At 42.0% G+C, this 20628-nt stretch overlaps 1 protein-coding gene across 7 annotated transcripts in view; it reads right to left on the bottom strand.

Annotated features, from left to right (window-relative positions):
• Positions 1-20628, bottom strand: part of nup58 (nucleoporin 58) — a 102233-nt gene that overhangs the window by 67333 nt on the left and 14272 nt on the right. For all 7 annotated transcript variants that reach the window (XM_085999221.1, XM_085999227.1, XM_085999223.1 and 4 more), the window contains 6 exons: positions 15663-15773; positions 10851-10881; positions 5599-5664; positions 5328-5502; positions 4191-4270; positions 870-988 (listed from right to left, as the gene is read on the bottom strand). In XM_085999221.1, the coding sequence (XP_085855347.1) occupies positions 870-988; positions 4191-4270; positions 5328-5502; positions 5599-5664; positions 10851-10881; positions 15663-15773 (582 nt within the window). The remainder of the gene's footprint in view (positions 1-869; positions 989-4190; positions 4271-5327; positions 5503-5598; positions 5665-10850; positions 10882-15662; positions 15774-20628) is intronic.

The raw sequence follows: 20628 nt of genomic DNA, 5'->3' as shown, positions 1-20628 counted from the left end.
TCCCCAACTGAGAAAGAGCATTTGATTAAACATTTGAACAGAAGAATCGAAGCTTTAGAAAAGAATGAGAGCGATTCTGAGACTTAAGATTTTAAATTATAATAGATTGACCAAACAAATTGTTTTCATTAGAAAAAATATCAAGAAACATCAAGATCTAGGTCTTTAAATGTTAAAAGTGATGGACACGATTAATGCAAATAGATTTTTAAAAACTGTGAAATACAAAATAGGGCCAATCGTTATGCAGGGCTAGAATTTCTTTGAGTGGTTGTGTGTACTTGGACAATTAGCTAGAAATGGGACTGAAGGTTACAAGGATATACTTAGTGGACGATTAAATAGGTTCTGATGCAGTGTCATAAACCTGCCTTCCTCTCTCCACAGATGCTGCCTGACCTGCTGAGTGTTTCAGGCATTTTCAATTTTTATTTCAGATTTGCAGCATCTACAGTATGTGGCATATTATTCAGCATTTGGCAATATAATCTGGAGCAGGTCTGTGGTGTGGCTTTTTCGAAGTTTTATCTGTATAGTCTCCCACTGGAAATGGAAATGTTATGAAGAGGGAATGCTAATGCAAATTGCACATTGATTCCCCCCCCCCCCCCGCAAATGTGCTAAATGGCCTTTTCCCATTCTACTTTTTGTTCTTAAGTAACCCCAATTCCAGGTTCCTGACAATGCTTAACCCGTGTTCCAATTTTACCCTCGATGGGAGGGGAGCAGTATGTCACTCCACTGTTGCAAACAAGCCTGGTAGCATACGTCAGACACCCTACTGCAAACTGGTGAAACACATTGCTCCATGAACATTCACCATCGTGCTGCCCTGTACTGCAAAACATTTGAACTTTAATAATACAAACCTTGTGGCGTCATATGAGAACTGTTAGCCTGAGTAGCGAGGTGATTTTCCAATTCCTCTATTTGCTGTCTGTACTGCTGTAACTGAACCTCAAACTGTTCAACCAGCTGTCTGAAATAGCTGTCAAATATAATTCAGAATTAGCTGAGCAGGTTTGTTAATATTCACTATAGCATATGAATATTTTCATGTGCATAACTCTTTGTTTACACAAAGCTTAAAAGACTATTTTGTCAACTAAGCCTAATTAATACTTAGTTGACAAATGGAGAACCTTGTTGGGTCACTGATTATATCCCTAACGTTATTTAAGAAAAAAAGACAACTTGGAAGGTGGGGGGCAGGGAAGAGAAACAAGATGAGGGATGAACTCTCCTGGAAACAATTGATGATACTTACTCAAAGATTTACTTCTAAAGTTTACTCTTTTTAAATTTGTTTGGGGGTGTGGATGATCCTAGCAAGGCCATACTTAATGTCCTCATGGATACTAGGGATGGACAATAAGAGTCAACCATAGTGTGGACTGAAAGCCATTAGTGAACCAGCAGCTTTAATTAATTTAATTCCAAAATTTGCTAGTCCAGTACCTTAACCACTATGCTGTACCTGCAAGTCAAAAATAAAGTTTTAAACAAATTAGGAATTAAAATAATTACATATTTCACAATAGAGTATTATTCAATTTATCCATTGGATTGCCTTTTGCGTCTTTTAATATTGCCATTAAAACTTTTACTCAGCTTTCATGGTCATTATTTTCTGATGCTAGTGCGCAAGTTACCAGATTTATTGAATTGAATTTTATAACTTTCCATGGTGGGATTTGAACTCAAGCTCTTGGTTGCTAGTCCAGTACTATAACCATCGCACTACTGTACCTGCTAAAACCTTAATGAAATTAGTGACTGATGAAAAAACTATCCTTAAATATACAAGAACTGTGTTTAAAAAAAATATTCATTTTTGCACTACTTTCTGTTCCCTACCACCAATCTCCAACTAAAAGAGCAAGTATGTGACCCATTTCAAAGTCTGCCTGCTGTAACTGGCAGCTTGGGTTAAGCAAGCTAACTTGGTCTCAGAATTTAGTTCTCTATAGAGAAAGAGTACACGGTATAGATGAAATCACTGGAATTGTACATTAAAATATTAGCTGCACAATACAAAATGGTCAGTGTATTTTGATCCAATTACATGGGTTAATCATCTAGTAAATTGTACTGAACATCATGTTGAAAAGTTCTTTTAAAAAAATCCTCCTGCTAAGTTCATCTCTAAATATAGAGTAAAAAAAGATAAAATGAATACTCTGGAATTTACTGTAAGTAGTTCTGCTGTAAAAGGCAGTATACATTATTTCCCATTCTGAAAACTACTCAGTAAAAGCTTCTGATTTTTGTTAAAGTTACACCATTTCACAGTAGCTTTAAGAATCAGTTTTTGTTCCTTAACAATGTGACTTAACAATAAGACATACTGAAATAGATCTGTAATATAGCAAAAAAGAGTAAGAAGAAAAATAAACCAACCGTACCTTGTTGGCACTTTGTGAAATAGAGCAAATGGGAAAACTACAAAGAATACAGTGAGGCACATTACATGGCCACTTCATTATCTTGGACCATTGGTTGGCAAAGCAAATTTTATCAAATGGGAAACTGAATGAGAAAATGTAACTTAAGTGATAAATAATCAGATTTATGTTTTTGCAGGCAAGTTCAACTAGCAATTCTTTATTAAGTCACAACATTTGAATTGCATTTGCTATGCAATCATTAGTGCTGCTGTACCTCTAATAAGGAAATATAGATTGTTATGAAAACTACTGGACTCCAAGACCAATATTTGATCCATCACATTATATTCAGGACAATATTCTATTACTATTTCATGAAGTCATTACTATCTATGTACCTGCATGGGCCTCAGACAGTGCCCAATAAATAGTATAGAAGTTGTCTTAAATGAAGGGAACAAAATTTTATTTTGCTGGGCTAGGTCAGGTTTCAGCAAATAAAATTATGGGCTTCCTCAAACTCACTCTTAAACCCGATATCTAAATTAGAGCATTACTTGACCAATATTGTATTGGATTGGATTGTTTTTAAGTGAAATGTTTATCAAAATGAGATTTAAAACCGTGACAAAAATAGAACAAATCAAGGGCACAATTATTCCATTAAAGTTAACATAACTTACAATGTTATTAGTTATCTACAAAATAGGATAGATTTACTGCGACAGTAAATTGGAGCTCGAATAGAAACATTTTGTTTTAACCATTGCTTGGGGTCCATGTCTGTCCAGTATATTTTGTTATAAATTGCTGTTTTCCACAAGTTTGAAGAATCTGCTCTGAAAAATACAGTTTACACACAACAATGTAGTCCTCTTTTCCAAAATCTATAACTTGAGTGTAACAAGTTTTAGCATATTTCATATTCAAACAGTATACAAGTCCTGAAGTCATTTTTTAAATAAAGTTTATCTTAAGCAGCTAAATATGTAATTTAAAAAAGCAAAGCACACAGGCTGAGGCTTGTTCATTCCCCTCCCGCCACTTTTCCAATGGATCTGGGGTATACTGGGCCAGAAGAGAACTTGAGGATGCATTGCGCCATGTTTCTCCCATCTCAATCTGATTTGTGTGCATGCTGTGCTTCCTGCTGTATTTGAATGCAGGACACCAGAGAAGCCTGCAAGACTCCAGGTCCAGAATTCAAAGGTCGGCAAAAAGGGCCATTTTTATCTGCAAAGAAGCCTGTGCAATCTTCCCCCTGCAGCAAGTTTCCGGCCCCAGTTCTTCGTAACTCCACAATGGAGGCTGGGAGATACTGCATGCAAATGACCACAGGATAGGAAAGTTAACTGGAGTCAGGAGGCCATCTCGGTGGCAGGTGAAAAACCCGCCCGCCGGAGATGCACACCAATCAAAAAGCCTAGGCCTGTGATATAGTTTAATTTCTTAATATGTTGTTTTCCTAATGTACAAGGTCTCCTAGTCAGCTGAAAAGACAAATGTAATTGTCGGCCTATTGCTTGTGTCACTACTTTGGACTGACTGTGAAACTGGATCATGCAAAAAATTAAAATGCAAACTATAGTCCAATCAGCCAATTCATCTGCAAATCAGCAAGTTGGGCTCAGCAGGAGTGCTAATACATTTTATTTCTTTTAAAAATCTGCCAGAATCATATTAGTAATGTATCATTAAACATCCTTTACCATAGCCATCATTTCAGTTTAAAAACCCATTCAACCATATCCTAGACTTCACATTTGCTAATAAATTTGTTTAAAGAGAAATTCACGAACTTACTCTGCCGGTGCTGTGTTTTCATGCTGAAGTCCTGGTGGTATTTTCTGTGTTCTTAGTGATATTTCAGCATTTTTAAGTTCCTATGAGTAAATTCAAAGTATTAACAAATTTAAAGTGGCTTTTTCAGTCATTACTTAGGCTCTATTTCCAATTTTGTGCCAGTTTCAGCTGTTTTCTTTTACCATTTGGCACTTCTGGAAATATGGGCTGAGATTTTTCTGTTTGGTGGCTATGCCGCCATATGTGGGACGATACTTGCACCCATCCAAAAGATGTGCTGCTGACTGCAAATTTTTCATGGTCAGGGTAATTTAGCTTTTTTTTTTAAGGTTTTCACCCGCATACAGCAGCTTAAATGGGCTGTTTTTCTCCAGGCTGGGATAAAGCATCTGACCTCTGCAATATCCCACACAAAGTGATCACAGGAGACTGCAAATTGTTCATTTCATAACCAATTGTTCTCTTGTGGGGGAGCCTTTTTATTTTCAAAAGGCCTCTGGTGTCCTTAGCAACACTGTTGTATACAGGTATTTTTACATCCCATGTTGTTATAACAGAAAATATGGCATACGATATCACTCCATCATGACCAACCTTATTGGGTTACGGAGTAACACCAGAAGATCACTATGGAGAGGAAATGAGACCCTGTGGAACTGGTGACTATTCAATTTTTCACCCTGCCTAAGTCACCACAGATAACCAACATAACTCGAGAGGAAAATCCTCCCTATGGCATTTCTAAGTATTGTCAAGAGAGCTGAATGGCCTCCTTCTGTGCTGTACTATAATATGATTCTAAGTCAACCCCTACATTCTTGTGGACACATACAAAAATACATTTAATGTTATTAGAGAATAATGTCAGCATACCAAATTCCTTCCTTTATTATTTTAACAAAGCATTACCCATTTAAAATAAATGTCTCCATTGAATAATGGAGAAAAATTTGAATAGAGCTCAATAATCTTTTGTAAAACATCACTGACTGTAATCTCTACCCTTGAAGTCCTAAATGCATCAGATTTCACCTCTTAGTCAGCTGAAATGACAGACATGATAGCGAGTCTATTTTCATTCTTTAAACTGGCCTTATTACACTCCTACATGAGAAACTTCTGGCAATGTTAATTTACCTGTGCAGATTCTATCTTGAGTTTGTCGATGGCAAGTGAATCTCTCTGAAGTCCACTGGCAACTACAGTTAACAATTGTTTCAGTGCTTTAATATCCTCTTGAACTTTCAGCATAGCTTTAAAGGACATTCGACTGATCTCTTCTTGTACCTGCTTTTGTTCTTTTACAAATTTCCTGCAGATGTGTAAAGAGAGTACAGAACATTAAATGCCGATACTTTTTTAAATGGTGAGTTAATGATTGCTTGCACGTCAAACCAGGCAAACTCACTGAAAGTGTTCCACATCCTGACAGATAACAGGTGGCAGATTTTCATCCTTAAGAGCCTTGCTATCACTGTAAAACAAAAAGGGACTAAAATGTTAACACAGCTAGAAGAACTCCTTTGCAAAGACTGCTGCACATGAGTATGTTTGAACATTGTGAATGTATTCAAGGAAGGATGACATCACTGTCACCCTACATTCTGCAGCTGTACTAGAAAGTTCAACAGCCATACTCTAAAATAATCAAAAGAATCCTTGCTCACAAAAACATTTTTTGTAGAAAAATTCTCTAACGTTTCAAAGCATAGTGAAATAATGGCCCAGAAATTCGGGTCTCCACGGGTGAGTACGCACGGGGTACTCACCCGTAAGCCCAATGGAAGTGCCGGTTTCCTGCATGCATGGGACACCGGCACTTCTGTTCCCCTAAAAGGGGTTCGGAGGTCGAACGTGTGCGCAGGAGAGGCTGCGCGTGCGCATCGAACTTACGTTTTTTTTGCAGGTTTTCCCGGGAGGGTAAGTCTCCAGAAGTTAGACATGTAAAAAGCAGGCGCAAGGCCTGCTTTTTACAAGGTAAGTGGTGAATTAATTAAAATTAAAACATTTTTCCCCACAGGTTTATTATTTTTAAATACTTTAAAAGAAAGGTAAGTTCATTTTTAGCCCCGTTAGAAAATAAAATTATTTTTTCCAAAAATTTAAATTATTGTTTAAAATAGTATTTCATGTAATTTATATTTATTTAAAAAATGTGATTTTAAAAAAAAATTATTTGAAGATTTAGTGATGTTTTGGGGCTTATAGTATTTATAAGTTTGCCAGCCCTTCCTGTCAAACTTATGAATGAAGCATTCCCTGCTCCGATTGGCTCCCCATGGCCCACGTGATCCCAGGGGACGCATCAAACTAACTGCACCCCTGGGATACGCAAGCATTGCGTGCCGGCAGTTGGAGCAGGCCCAGAATCGCAATTCCACGGGGGTTCAACGGCGGGGAAGCTCAACGGCCGGCGCGCAAGTTAAGTGCAGGTCGGGGGCTTACACCCGCGGGAAGCCCCTGACCCGAATTTCTGGGCCAATATAGGTTGGCTATGTGAATCAGTGAGTACTTAAGAAAGCTTAGCACTAAATTAAATAACAACAGAAAATGCTGGAAAAACTCAGCAGGTCAGGCAACATCTGTGGACAGAAAATTGAGTTGACGTTTCGGGTCGAACCCTCAAATTTCGAACCCTCGAACCCCTCAAATTTCTGTCCACGGATGTTGCCTGACCTGCTGAGTTTTTCCAGCATTTTCTGTTGTTATTTCGGATTTCCAACATCCGCAGTATTTTGCTATCGCACTAAATTAAATTATGGGTTTTCACCAAGTTCCTAAAAATAGTTTTTGCATTAAGAATTTATAGTTCTGAGCCAGACTCGCAAAATCAATTATTTTAGAAACTGTAGCTAGATGGTGTGCGGTATACACTTCCCACGAAAGATCCTTTCCATTTTCCTAATTTTATATGATGCGTCAATGTGACTTTTGCACCATATTACAGCTACGAGGGTTATTAACCTAACATTGCAAATGCCACATAATTTTTTTTTAATTGCTTGGGGAAGTATTCTATACTTGTCACAGAGTGCATCAATACCAAGAAGTATACAGATTAACACAAAGCACTCCATGAATATCCCTATCCTTAATGATGGCAGAGCCCAGCACGTGAGTGCAAAAGACAAGGCTGAAGCGTTTGCAACCATCTTCAGCCAGAAGTGCCGAGTGGATGATCCACATCAGTCTCCCCCAGAGGTCCCCACCATCACAGGTGCCAGTCTTCAGCCAATTCGATTCACTCCACGTGATATCAAGAAATGGCTGAGCTCACTGGATACAGCAAAGGCTATGGGCCCCGACAACATCCTGGCTGTTGGGTTGAAGACTTGTGCTCCAGAACTAGCCATGCCTCTAGCCAAGTTGTTCCAGTACAGCTACAACACCGGCATCTACCCGACAATGTGGAAAACTGCCCAGGTAGGTCCTGTCCACAAAAGGCAGGACAAATCTAATCCCCATCAGTCTCCTCTCAATCATCAGCAAAGTGATGGAAGGTGTTATGACAGTGCTATCAAGCGGCACTTACTCATCAATGCTCCGTTTCTGTTCCGCCAGGACCACTTGACTCCAGATCTCATTACAGCCTTGGTCCAAACATGGACAAAAGAGCCGAATTCCAGAGGTGAGGGGAGAATGACTGCCCTAGACATCAAGGCAGCATTTGACCAAGTGTAGCATCAAGGAGCCCTAGTAAAATTGAAGTCAATAGGAATGAGGGGATAAACTCTCCACTGGCTGGAGTCATACCCAGCACAAAAGGAAGATGGTTGTGGTTGTCAATCATCTCAGCCTCAGGACATCGCTGCAAGAGTTCCTCAGGGCAGTGTCCTAGGCCCAACCATCTTCAGCTGCTTCATTAATGACCTTCCCTCCATCATAAGGTTAGAAGTGGGGATGTTCGCTGACGATTGCAGTGTTCAGTTCCATTCACAACTCCTCAGATAACGAAGCAGTCCATGCCCACATGCAGCAAGGCCTGGACGACAACCAGGTTTGGGCTGATAAGTGGCAAGTAACATTTGCGCCACAGAAGTGTCAGGCAATGACTATCTCCAACAAACGAGAGTTTAACCACCTCCCCATGATATTCAATGGCATTACCATCGCCAAATCCCCCACCATCAACATCCTGAGGGTGACCATTGACCAGAAACTTAACTGGACCAGCCACATAAATACTATGGCAACAAGAGCAGGTCAGAGGCTGGGTATTCTGTGGCGAGTGTCTCACCTCCTGACTCTCCAAAGTCTTTCCACCATCTACAAGGCACAGTCAGGAGTGTGATGGAATACTCTCCACTTGCCTGGATGAGTGCAGCTCCAACAACACTCAAGAAGCTCGACACCATCTAGCTTGATTGGCAACCCATCCACCACCTTCAACATTCACTCCCTCCATCACCGGCGTACCTTGGCTGCAGTGTGTACCAGCTACAAGATGCACTGCAGCAACTCACCAAGGCTTCTTTGGCAGTACCTCCCAAACCCACGACCTCTACCGTCTAGAAGGACAAAGGCAGCTGACGCATGGGAACACCATCATGTGCAAGTTCCCCTCCAAGTTACATACCATCCTGACTTGGAAATACATCGCCATTCCTTCATCATCGCTGGGTCAAAATCCTAGAACTCCCTCCCTAACAGCACTGTGGGTGTACCTTCACCACAAGGACTGCAGCAGCTCAAGGCGGCAGCTCACCGCCACCTTCTCATAGAATCATAGAATGGTTACAGCATGGCAGGCGGCCATTTGAGCCCGTGCCGGCTCTCTGCAAGAGCACTTCAGCTAGTATCACTCCCCAGCCCTTTCCCCGTAGCCTTGCTAACTTTTTTCCTTCAGGTACTTAGCCAACTCCCTTTTGAAAGCCTTGATTGAGTCTGCCTCCACCACCCTTTCAGGCATTGGATTCCAGATCCTAACCACTTGCTGAGTAAATTTTTTTCCCCTCATGTCGCCTTTGGTTCGTCTGCCAATCACTTTAAATCTGTGTCCTCTGGTTCTCGACCCCTCTGCCAATGGGAACAGTTTCTCTCCATCTACTCTGTCCAGACCCCTCATGATTTTGAACACCTCTATCAAATCTCCTCTTGATCTTCTCAGCTCGGAGGAGAACAACCCCAGCTTCTCCAGTCTATCCACGTAACTAAAGTCCCTGGAATAATTCTCGTAAATCTTTTCTGCACCTTCGCTAAAGCCTTCACATCCTTCCTGAAGTGCGGTGCCTAGGATTGGACACAATACTCCAGTTGAGGTTGAAGCAGTGTTTTATACAGGTTCATCATAATTTCTACGCTTTTGTACTCTATACAGGAAACTTTGTGCTATCCGGCACCGACGGGACCAAGCTGCTGCCGTTCCTCAAAACTGCCGTACACTCCAGAGCTAATGTTGAAACATACGGAGATTTTCATCTCTGTATGAATCAACAAACCCTGCTGCTTAGCAACAGCCTCTAAACAGTCGGCAAGCGTCTCTGTAGTGTTTCTAGCTGAAGCTGTTGCTAAGCTACAGACGTTGCAGAGCTTGACTGTTCAAAAAAAGCAAAGAAAAGAAACGAAAAGAATAAAAAACGGCTCCTGATTTTTGCCGGTGGCTCGAGCTTGTCAGACGGTTCGCCTCCGGATAACACAAAGTTTCCTGTACCTCTATTCATGAAGCCCAGGATCCCATATTCTTTTTTAACTGCTTTCTCAACCTGCCCTGCCACCTTCAATGATTTGTGCACATATACACCTAGGTCTCGATGTTCATGCACCCCTTTTAGAACTGTACATTTTAGTTTATATTTCCTCTCCTCGTTCTTCCTGCCAAAATGTATCACTTCGCACTTTTCTGCGTTAAATTTCATCTGCCACGTGTCCACCCATTCCACCAACCTGTCTATGTCCTCTTGAAGTCTATCACTATCAATGGCGATGGCAATAAAGTTGTATCCTCACTGTTCACTATACTTGCAAGTTTTCTGTCCTCTGCAAATTTTGAAATTGTACACCCACATCCAAGTCATCTCAATGGGTAATAAATGCTGAACTTGCTAGCAACACCCACATCCCAGGAACAATTTTTTTTAAATAGCCAGTTTGGGGGGGGGGGGGGGGGGGGGTTGTGGAATCAGTGGCTAGTCAACAGAGTTTGTGGCAGAGGCCAAAGTTATCACATCTCATTGCCCTTTTAATGTATTTTCTAGTTCATGAAAATTCCACAGCCACCTAATAGCCTCCATCTTAATTTCACTTCCGTTAAATACTGCCCTTTCAGTCTTGTTTCTCCAATTTGCCTGCTTGCGTAAACTTTATTATCTCTGGTGTTTCCTTTTGATATTACTGCTTACTGGTGTCCACTTAATTTTTACTTCCTTCTGGTATCTTTTTTAATATTGGCTCGCCTCAGTGGACTCCTTTAATACCTACAGGTGCTATCTTACGGCTTCTCAACTGCCCCCATATAATTTACTTTTTAGCTCCATGAAATGTGTATATTTTTATAACAACATTAGTTGCACACATTAAGAGAAACAAAACATTTTAATCACATAACTTTTCTAAAAATAACAAACAAGACCAAAAGAACTGATGAGTGTTACAAGTTAATTCACTTCACAATTTTACAGGCTGTCCAAGTTTATTTTTTCACATATACACAAATATACTTACTCAGGTCTAACTCCAGTTGAACCTTTATCATCTGTAAAGGATACATACACAATCTATAAATGACTCAATTGGACATGAACAAATAGAGCAAATGTCAGGGAGAATACAGCAACCCATTTCTCTTCCAAAGAAATCAAAAACATCCAAGCAATTTCATTTAATACTAGGAGAGAGCAGTCAATGGAATGCAAAACACTAGCCAGCTGTTACTTGTGTCTGATTGAAAGTTGAAGTTTAGAAATTGCTTAACAATGCTCTTACCTATCTCGCACATACAAGATGCCTCACAATCCCTCATTTTACCCATTTGCAGGAGTTAACTGTACACCTTCCAGTTGTCTATATCAACACAGCATTTTTTAAATGTCCCCGTCCAGTTAATTTTCATTGTTGTTCATCCCTTTAAAATTTTAGTTACAAGAGCATGGACAGCATAGAGATTTAAAACACTTGTAATTCTTCCCCCACCAAAATGGTTCTGAAATATTTTTGCACCTATGCAGAGAGGGGAAATATAGTTGTTGCTATGATGTAATCCAACCTCAGGAATATTGACAAAACCTTATCTGCACTCTCCTCCTCTACCCCACCCCCCCCAACCGAGATGTAAATTTGTGATATGGTGAGTGTCTCTTTAAAACTAAGCAAATTAAATTTGAATTGTGTTAATACTGGAGGTGGGAGTAACTTGACTCTTTCCAAATGGCCACAATTCAAATCAGTCCCTCCCCAGGGCCTGATAATCTACATCCTAGGGTACTTAAGGAAGTGGCCCTAGAAATAGTAGATGCATTGCTGGTCATCTTCCAAAATTCTATAGACTCTGGCACAGTTCTCATGGATTGGAGGGTAGCTAATGTAACCCCACTACTTAAAAAAGGTGGTAGAGAGAAAACAGGGAATTACAGCCCGACATTGGTAATGGGGAAATGCTAGAGTCCATTCTAAAAGATGTAATAGCAGAGCACTTGGAAAACAGTGACAGGATCGGACAAAGTCAACATGGATTTACAAAAGGTAAATCGTGCTTGACTAATCTACTGGAATTTTTTGAGGATGTAACTGGTGGAATAGGACAAAGTCAGCATGGTTTTATGAAGGGGAAGTCATGTTTGACAAATTTGCTGGAGTTCTTTGAGGAAGTAACATATAGGGTGGATATAGGGGAACCAGTGGACGTAGTGTATTTAGACTTCCAAAAGGCATTTGACAAGGTGCCACACAAAAGATTATTGCTTAAGATAAAAAATCACGGGATTGGGGGTAGTATTCTGGCATGGATAGAGGATTGGCTATCTAACAGAAGGCAGAGAGTTGGGATAAATGGTTCATTCTCAGACTGGCAATCAGTAACTAGTGGTGTTCCGCAGGGGTCAGTGCTGGGTCCCCAACTCTTTACAATCTATATTAACGATTTGGAGGAGGGGACCGAGTGTAACATATCAAAGTTTGCAGATGATACTAAGATGGGAGGGAAAGTAGTGAGTGAGGAGGACATAAAAAACCTGCAAGGGGACATAGACAGGCTAAGTAAGTGGGCAGAGATTTGGCAGATGGGATACAATACTGGAAAGTGTGAGGTTATGCACTTTGGCAGGAAAAATCGTAGAGCAAGTTATTATCTTAATGGTAAGAAACTGGAAAGTACTGAAGTACAAAGGGATCTGGGGGTCCTGGTGCATGAAACTCAAAAGGTTAGTATGCAGGTGCAGCAAGTGATTAAGAAGGCCAATGGAATGTTGGCTTTCATTGCTAGGGGGATAGAATATAAAAATAGGGAGGTATTGCTTCAGTTGTACAAGGTATTGGTGAGACCGCACCTGGAATACTGCGTACAGTTTTGGTGTCCATACTTAAGAAAGGACATACTTGCTCTCGAGTCAGTACAAACAAGGTTCACTCGGTTAATCCCGGGGATGAGGGGATGGACATATGAGGAGAGGTTGAGTAGATTGGGACTCTACTCATTGGAGTTCAGAAGAATGAGAGGCGATCTTATTGAAACATATAAGATTGTGAAGGGGTTGGATTGGGTGGATGCGGGGAGGATGTTCCCGATGATGGGTGAAACTAGAACTAGGGGGCATAGTCTTAGAATAAGGGGCTGCTCTTTCAAAACTGAGATGAGGAGGAACTACTTCACTCAGAGGGTGGTAGGTCCATGGAATATGCTGCCCCAAAAAGCTGTAGAAGCTACATCATTACATAAATTTAAAACAGAAATAGACAGTTTCCTAGAAGTAAAGGGAATTAAGGGTTACGGGGAGCGGGCAGGAATTTGGACATGAGTCTAGGTTCAGATCGGTCATGGCCCTGTGGGTAGCGGAGCGGGCCCAGGTAGCCTGATCCTGCTCCTATTTCGTGTGTCTAATTCTGTTAGATTCAGGAGATGGTTCTGTGATAGTGGATTGGCGGTTAGGATCAGATCAGCCATGATCTTATTGAATGGCGGAGCAGGCTCGAGGGGCCGATTGGCCTACTCCTGCTCCTATTTCTTATGTTCTTATAAGGGAGAACCAGTGGATGTGGTGTATTTGGACTTTCAGAAGGCTTTCGATAAGGTCCCGCATAAGAGATTAGCGTGTAAAGTTAAGGCACATGGGATTGGAGGCAAGGTACTGACTTGGATAGAGAACTGGTTGGCAGACAGGAAGCAAAGAGTTGGAATAAACAGGTCTTTTTCCGAGTGACAGGCAGTGACTAGTGGGGTACCGCAGGGATCGGTGCTAGGACCCCAGTTATTCACAATATATATTAATGATCTAGACGAGGGAACTAGATGTAATATCTCCAAGTTTGCAGACGACTTAAAGCTGGGTGGGCGTGTGTGCTGTGAGGAGGATGCCGAGAAACTCCAGTATGATTTGGACAGGTTGGGTGATTGGGCAGATGCATGGCCATTGCAGTATAATGTGGATAAATGCGAGGTTATCCACTTTGGTGGCAAAAACAGGAAGGCACATTATTATCTGAACGGCAATAGATTGGGAGAAGGGGAAGTGCAACGAGACCTGGGTGTCCTTGTACACCAGTCGCTGAAGGTAAGCATGCAGGTGCAGGAGGCGGTTAAGGCAGCAAATGGTATATTGGCCGTCATAGCGAGAGGATTCAAGTACAGGAGCAAGGATGTCTTGCTGCAGTTGTACAGGGCCTTGGTGAGACCACACCTTGAGTATTGTGTGCAGTTTTGGTCGCCTTATCTGAGGAAGGATGTTCTTGCCATGGAGGGAGTGCAGCCAAGATTCACCAGACTGATACCTGGGATGGCAGGAATGACGTATGGAGAGAGATTGGGTCGATTGGGCTTATATTCGCTGGAGTTTAGAAGAATGAGAGGGGATCTCATTGAAACTTATAAAATTCTAACAGGACTAGACAGACTAGATGCAGGAAGGATGTTCCCGATGGCAGGGGAGTCCAGAACCAGGGGTCACAGACTAAAGATAAGGGGTAAGCCATTTAGGACAGAGATGAGGAGGAATTTCTTCACCCAGAGAGTGGTGAACCTGTGGAATTCTCTACCACAAAAGGCAGTTGAGGCCAATTCATTAAATATATTCAAGAAGGAGTTAGATATATTTCTTAAGGCTAAAGGGATCAAGGGATATCGGGAGAAAGCAGGGACAAGGTACTGAATTTGGATGATCAGCCATGATCTCATTAAATGGCGGCGCAGGCTCGAGGGGCCAAATGGCCTACTCCTGCTCCTATCTTCTATGTTTCTATGTTTCCACATATGCTTGGTGTCTTCCTGTGTCATTTTGAACTTTGTGAAGTTTGACTGGGGCCAAGTTCCCACTGCTGTTGCAACAAACCGAGACTCAACCTGCTCCCACTATTGTTGCAATGAGCTTAGTCTGCTCCCTCCCAGTCCACGGGTTCAGCCCAATCAGATCTTTTTATGGTTCAGGAGCTCGCTTTCTCCCCAGAAAATAGATGAACAAAAGTGAGAGATGCAAGAAATAAGGAAGGGGAAGAGAGAAAACGCAATTGAACCAAAAAAGGAGAAAGTGAACCAGAGAAAGAGACAGATAGATCAGAAAAGGATGGAAAGGAGAGTAGGGAAGGGAAAACAAAGAGAGATAGAGAGAAAGATAGACACAAAGTCAACACAGACACAGTGGACTGAATGGCCACCATCTGTGCTGTGAACTTCAGTGATATGTAAAAATACAGAAGGGAAGGGAGAAGAGTGTCTTTTTGCCAGACGTACCACTAGCAGTACCCTTAGTTACAGGGGGGTAGTGTAAAGTTGGGGGTTTTGGTGGAGCCAGTTGTCAAAAGTTGAGCAGTATCGATTTCAATTTTTTTTAACGCTTATGTTTAATCAAGGTTGATTTATTGTGTGAGCCTCAAGGAAACAGGGGCTTAGAAAAATATCTCTCATTTCATTTTTAACAAAATTAAGTGCTTTTAAATGTTCACAGCACAATAGCTGTGCAAGCCCACAGCCAGACAAAGAATTGCAACATGGGGAGCAGCATTTTTTGATCTTGCAAGATCATGAGAAAAGTAAAGGGCAAGGGCAAATAAATCAGTAAAGTTCTATTCTATGACAAAACACACAGCTATATTTAGTAAATTGCCAGCAAGCCATGGATGGTCCTCCCCACCAAAAATCACCTCAGAGCAGTAAGTTACTGTCCCACTCTGCATTAGAATCCAAGTGATATAAAGTAACCTTCGATCTAATGTCCAAGAAGCAAACATCTGAAATCCTTATCCCAGAATAGGTATTTAGTTATTTCACCTTATATTCTGAATTGTACAGCAGTTAAATTCATATGATGAAGCTCAGTGGAAACGACTCACTTTTCTTATCAGAAGACCCACTGAAGTCTATTCCACCAAGTCCTTCACTAGCTGTAGTGGTTGGGGCAACTGTAGCTATTCCAAGATTCAAACCCAGCGACTGTCCAAGTCCTAAAATTGAGAAAATCATTGAGTTATTACGATCAAAGCTTATAACCATTCATTTTAATTGTGGACATTTTAAAAACTGTGAAATGCATCGGAAAACATAAATTGAAACATGCTACCAGAATCTGATCAGTTTGCTTCCCATTATTCCAACCACCCTACAGCCACTAGAGGATATCGATCACCATGAGGAAATAAATCTAGTTACGATACTTCTACAGCTATCTATCTGTTCAACCACTCTTGCCTCTGCCTTTGATGCCTTTGTCCCTAGCAAATCTCTTACTTTCTCCTACCCTGGTCGTTCCCCTGGTCTGGCCCCCATCTTTGCTCCATTAAGTCCAAGGGGCATAAACTTCAATGTATATGGCACACAACTGGTTTGTTCATTTATCTCTGCCAAAACTGCTCCAGGATTATCCTGGAATGCAAAGATAATCCCTGGCTTCTTTACTCCACTACCAATCATTTCTTTAAGCATCTCTTTCCTGTCCCTTCCACCCTCACCTCAAACAACAAGTACAAGGAGCTCATGGACTTCTTTGTCATTAAGATTGAAACTATCCAGTCAGCTGCCTCTGCCACATCCCTCCTTTCTCCTTGCCCACCAAACCAAGGCTCCCCCTGCCCAAGCCCTGAACTCGCACCTTTTTCTAGTTTTGCTCCTATTTTCTCTCATGCCCTCGCCAAGCTCATCTTGTCCACAAAATCCATCGCCGGCTCCCTTGACCCTCCTTTCACAGGGGACACCAGTTCTTTGGTATCTCACCCAAGTGACCACTCTTCACCTGTGTTTCTTTCACAATGATTGTCAATAAATTATTCCCCCCCCCACCCCCAAGCTAAACCTAACCCCATCTTTCACTAATATGGACATAAGCACACTTTCAATAGAGCCACTAGTAGTGATCAGCAGAGAATACATGAGCATCAGCATGACCCTACCAGCGGATCTAGTCCAGCGTCACAACATCCCATACATTTACCCATTAGCCGTGAAAGACTGGTCTCTGAAATTCTACTTTAATATTCCATTTTACAAATGGAAGAACAAGCTTGCATTTATATTGTGCCTTATTGGGTCATAGAAACATAGAGATAGGAACAGGAGTAGGCCATTCGGCCCTTCGAGCCTGCTCCGCCATTCAATGAGATCATGGCTGATCTTCATCTGAGATCTTAGCTGATCTTACCAGTTCAGTACCCCGTCCCCGCCTTTTCTCCGTAACCCTTAATCCCCTTAGCCTTCAGAAATATATCCAATTCTCTCTTGAAAATATTTATTGAATTAGCCTTCACAGCCCTCTGTGGCAGGGAATTCCACAGGCTCACCACTCTTTGAGTGAAGAAATTCTTCCTCATCTCTGTTTTAAATGATTTGCCCGCTATTTTTAGACTGTGGCCCCTGGTTCTGTGCTCCCCTGCCATTGGAAACATTCTCTCTGAATTCAGCCTGTCCAGGCCTGCCATAATTTTATATGTTTCGATGAGATCCCCTCTCAATCTTCTAAACTCCAGTGAGTACAAGCCCAAACTATTCAATCTCTCCTCGTAGGTCATTCCCGCCATTCCAGGTATCAGCCTGGTGAATCGCCGCTGCACTCTTTCCATGGCAAGAACATCCTTCCGCAGATGGGGCGACCAAAACTGTACACAATACTCCAGATGCGGTCTCACCAGCACCTTGTACAGCTGTAGTAAGGTATCCCTATTCCTATACTCGAACCCCCTTGATATGAAGGCCAACATACCATTTGCCTTCTTAATCGCCTGTTGCACCTGCATGCTCTCCTTCAGTGACTGGTGCACAAGAACACCCAGGTCCCTCTGCACTTCCCCATCTCCCAATCTATTGCCATTTAGATAATAATCTACCCTCCTGTTTTTACCCCCAAAGTGGATAACCTCGCATTTATCCACATTATAGTGCATCTGCCACGTATCCGCCCATTCCCCCAACCTGTCCAAATCGCACTGTAGCCTCCTGACATCCTCATCAGAGCCCACCCCTCCTCCTAGTTTAGTGTCATCAGCGAATTTGGAAATATTGCATCCAATTCCCTGATCCAGATCATTTATATATATTGTGAACAGCTGGGGTCCCAGGACAGATCCTTGCGGCACCCCGCTGGTCACTGCCTGCCACTCCGAAAACGAGCCGTTTATTCCAACTCTCTGTTTTCTATCCGCCAGCCAGTTCTCTATCCACGTTAATACTTTGCCCCCAATCCCATGAGCCTTAATTTTGCATGATAATCTTTTGTGTGGAACCTTATCGAAGGCTTTCTGGAAGTCAAGGTACACCACATCCACTGGCTCTCCCCCATCTATTTTACCAGTTAATTCCTCAAAAAATTCCAGCAGATTAGTCAAACACGATTTACCCTTTGTAAATCCATGTTGACTCTGTCCGATCCTTTCCCCATTTGTCAAGTGCTCCGCTATTTTATCCTTAATAATGGACTCTAGCATTTTGCCCACAACCGATGTAAGGCTTACTGGTCTATAATTCCCTGCTTTCTCTCTACCCCCCTTTTTAAATATTGGGGTAACATTAGCTACCCTCCAATCCACGGGTACTGTTCCCGAGTCAATGGAGTTCCGGAAGATGATCCTTAGAGCATCTGCTATCTCCAGGGCCACCTCCTTAAGTACCCTAGGATGTAGTTTATCAGGCCCCGGGGATTTGTCGGCCTTCAGTCCCCTCAACTTACCCAACACCATATCCCTAGAGATACTAATTTCTGTCAGCTCCTCCCTCTCATTAGTCCCTATGTTTGCCGATATTCCTGGGAGGTTATTTGTGTCCTCCTTTGTGAATACAGAACCAAAGTATGAGTTTAATTGGTCTGCCATTTCCTTATTCTCCATTATATATTCTCCCGAATCGGACTGCAAGGGACCGACTTGGGATTTTACCAGTCTTTTCCTCCTGATATACCGATAAAAGCTTTTGCAGTCTGTCTTTATGTTTGCTGCAAGTTTACTTTCGTATTCTATTTTCCCCTTCCTGATTAATCCCTTTGTCCTCTTTTGCTGTATCCTGTACTGCCCCCAATCTTCCGGTCTGGTGCTTTTTTTTGCCAGTTGATATGCCCTTTTTTTTGATTTTATGCTGTCCCTAATTTCCCTCGTTATCCACGGTTGAGTCACCTTTTTAGGTTTATTTTTATGCCAAACCGGTATAAACATGTTCTGGAATTCTTCCATTCTATCTTTGAATGCTTGCCATTGTCTATCCACTGTCAATCCCCCCAGAAACACCACCCAATCAATCTTACCCAATTCCCGTCTCATACCCTCGTAATTCCCTTTATTTAAGTTCTGGACCTTAGTCTCTGATGCAATTTCCTCACTCTCCATCTCGACTGAGAGCTCGATCATATTATGATCGCTCTGACCCAAGGGGCCTCGTACAAGAAGATTGTTGATAAGTCCCTTCTCATTGCACAATACCCAGTCTAAAATGGCCTGATCGCGAGTCGGCTCCTCGACATATTGGTCCAGATAACCGTCCCGAAAACATTCCAGGAATTCCTCCTCCTCAGAATTTTTACTAATTTGGGTAGTCCAATCAATATGTAAATTAAAGTCACCCATGATGACAGCTGTGCTCTTATCGCACGCTTCTCTAATTTCCCTTTTTATGCCTTCCCTCACCTCCATATTACTATTTGGAGGCCTATATATCACACCCACTAACGTTTTCCTCCCCTTGCTATTTCTCATTTCTACCCATACAGATTCCGTTTCATCCGAGTTAATATCCTTCCTTTCCATTGCATTAATCCCCTCCTTTACCAGCAATGCTACCCCACCTCCCCTACCTTTTTGCCGATCCTTCCTAAATATTGTATATCCCTGGATGTTAAGTTCCCAGCCTTGCCCACCCTGCAGCCACGTTTCTGTAATCCCAATCAAATCATACTTGTTTACCTCTATTTCCACAACTAATTCATCCACCTTGTTCCTAATGCTTCTAGCATTAAGATACAAAGCCTTCAGGCTTGCTTTTTTCACACTCTCATTATGAATTAGTTTGGCCCTTTGTGTTTCTCTCCTTTGCTTATTGCTTCTCACCTTTCTACCATCTATTTCTGACTTCATATGACTTCCCTCTTTTCCACTATCTAGGTTCCCATCCCCCTGCCAAATTAGTTTAAATCCTCCCGAACCGCCCTAGAAAATATTACCCCGAGGACATCGGCTCCCTCACAGCTCAGGTGTAGACCGTCCCCTTGGTACAGGTCACTCCTCCCCAAGAACTGGTTCCAATGCCTCAAGAATTTAAATCCCTCTCCCTTGCACCACTGCAGGATATTCCAAAGGGCTTCATAACTAATGAATTACTTTTGAATTGCAGCCACTAGATATGCAGGCAATTTTGGCAGCCAATTTTCACAAGGTCCCACAAAGGGTAAATGAGATGAATGGCCAGTTAATCCATTTTTGATGGTGTTGGTTGAGGGAAGCGTGTTGGCCAGGACATTGGGAGAACTACCTGCTCCTCTTCAAATAGTGCCATGTGGTCTTTCACATCCATCAGAAAAGGCAAATAGGACCTCGGTTTAACATCTCATATGAAAGACAGCACCTTGGGAAATGCAGCACTCCCTCAGTACAATAACAAACAACTACAACTTGCATTTATATAGCACCTTTAACGTGGTAAAGTGTCCCACGGTGCTTCACAGAAACGCTTTCAACAAGATTTCACACCAGGCCACAGAAAGAGGTATTAGGCCAGGTGGCCAAAAACTTGGTCAAAGAGGTAGGTTCAAAGGAGTATCTTAGAGGAGAGAGGGGCTTAGGGAGAGAATTCCAGAGCCTAGGGCCCAGGCAGCTGAAGGCATGATTG

This window comes from Somniosus microcephalus, chromosome 10 (assembly GCF_052327205.1).
Source record: "Somniosus microcephalus isolate GS21.2 chromosome 10, FLI_Smic_1.0, whole genome shotgun sequence".
NCBI lineage: Eukaryota > Metazoa > Chordata > Chondrichthyes > Squaliformes > Somniosidae > Somniosus > Somniosus microcephalus.
This window is presented reverse-complemented; position numbering and strand designations above follow the sequence as displayed.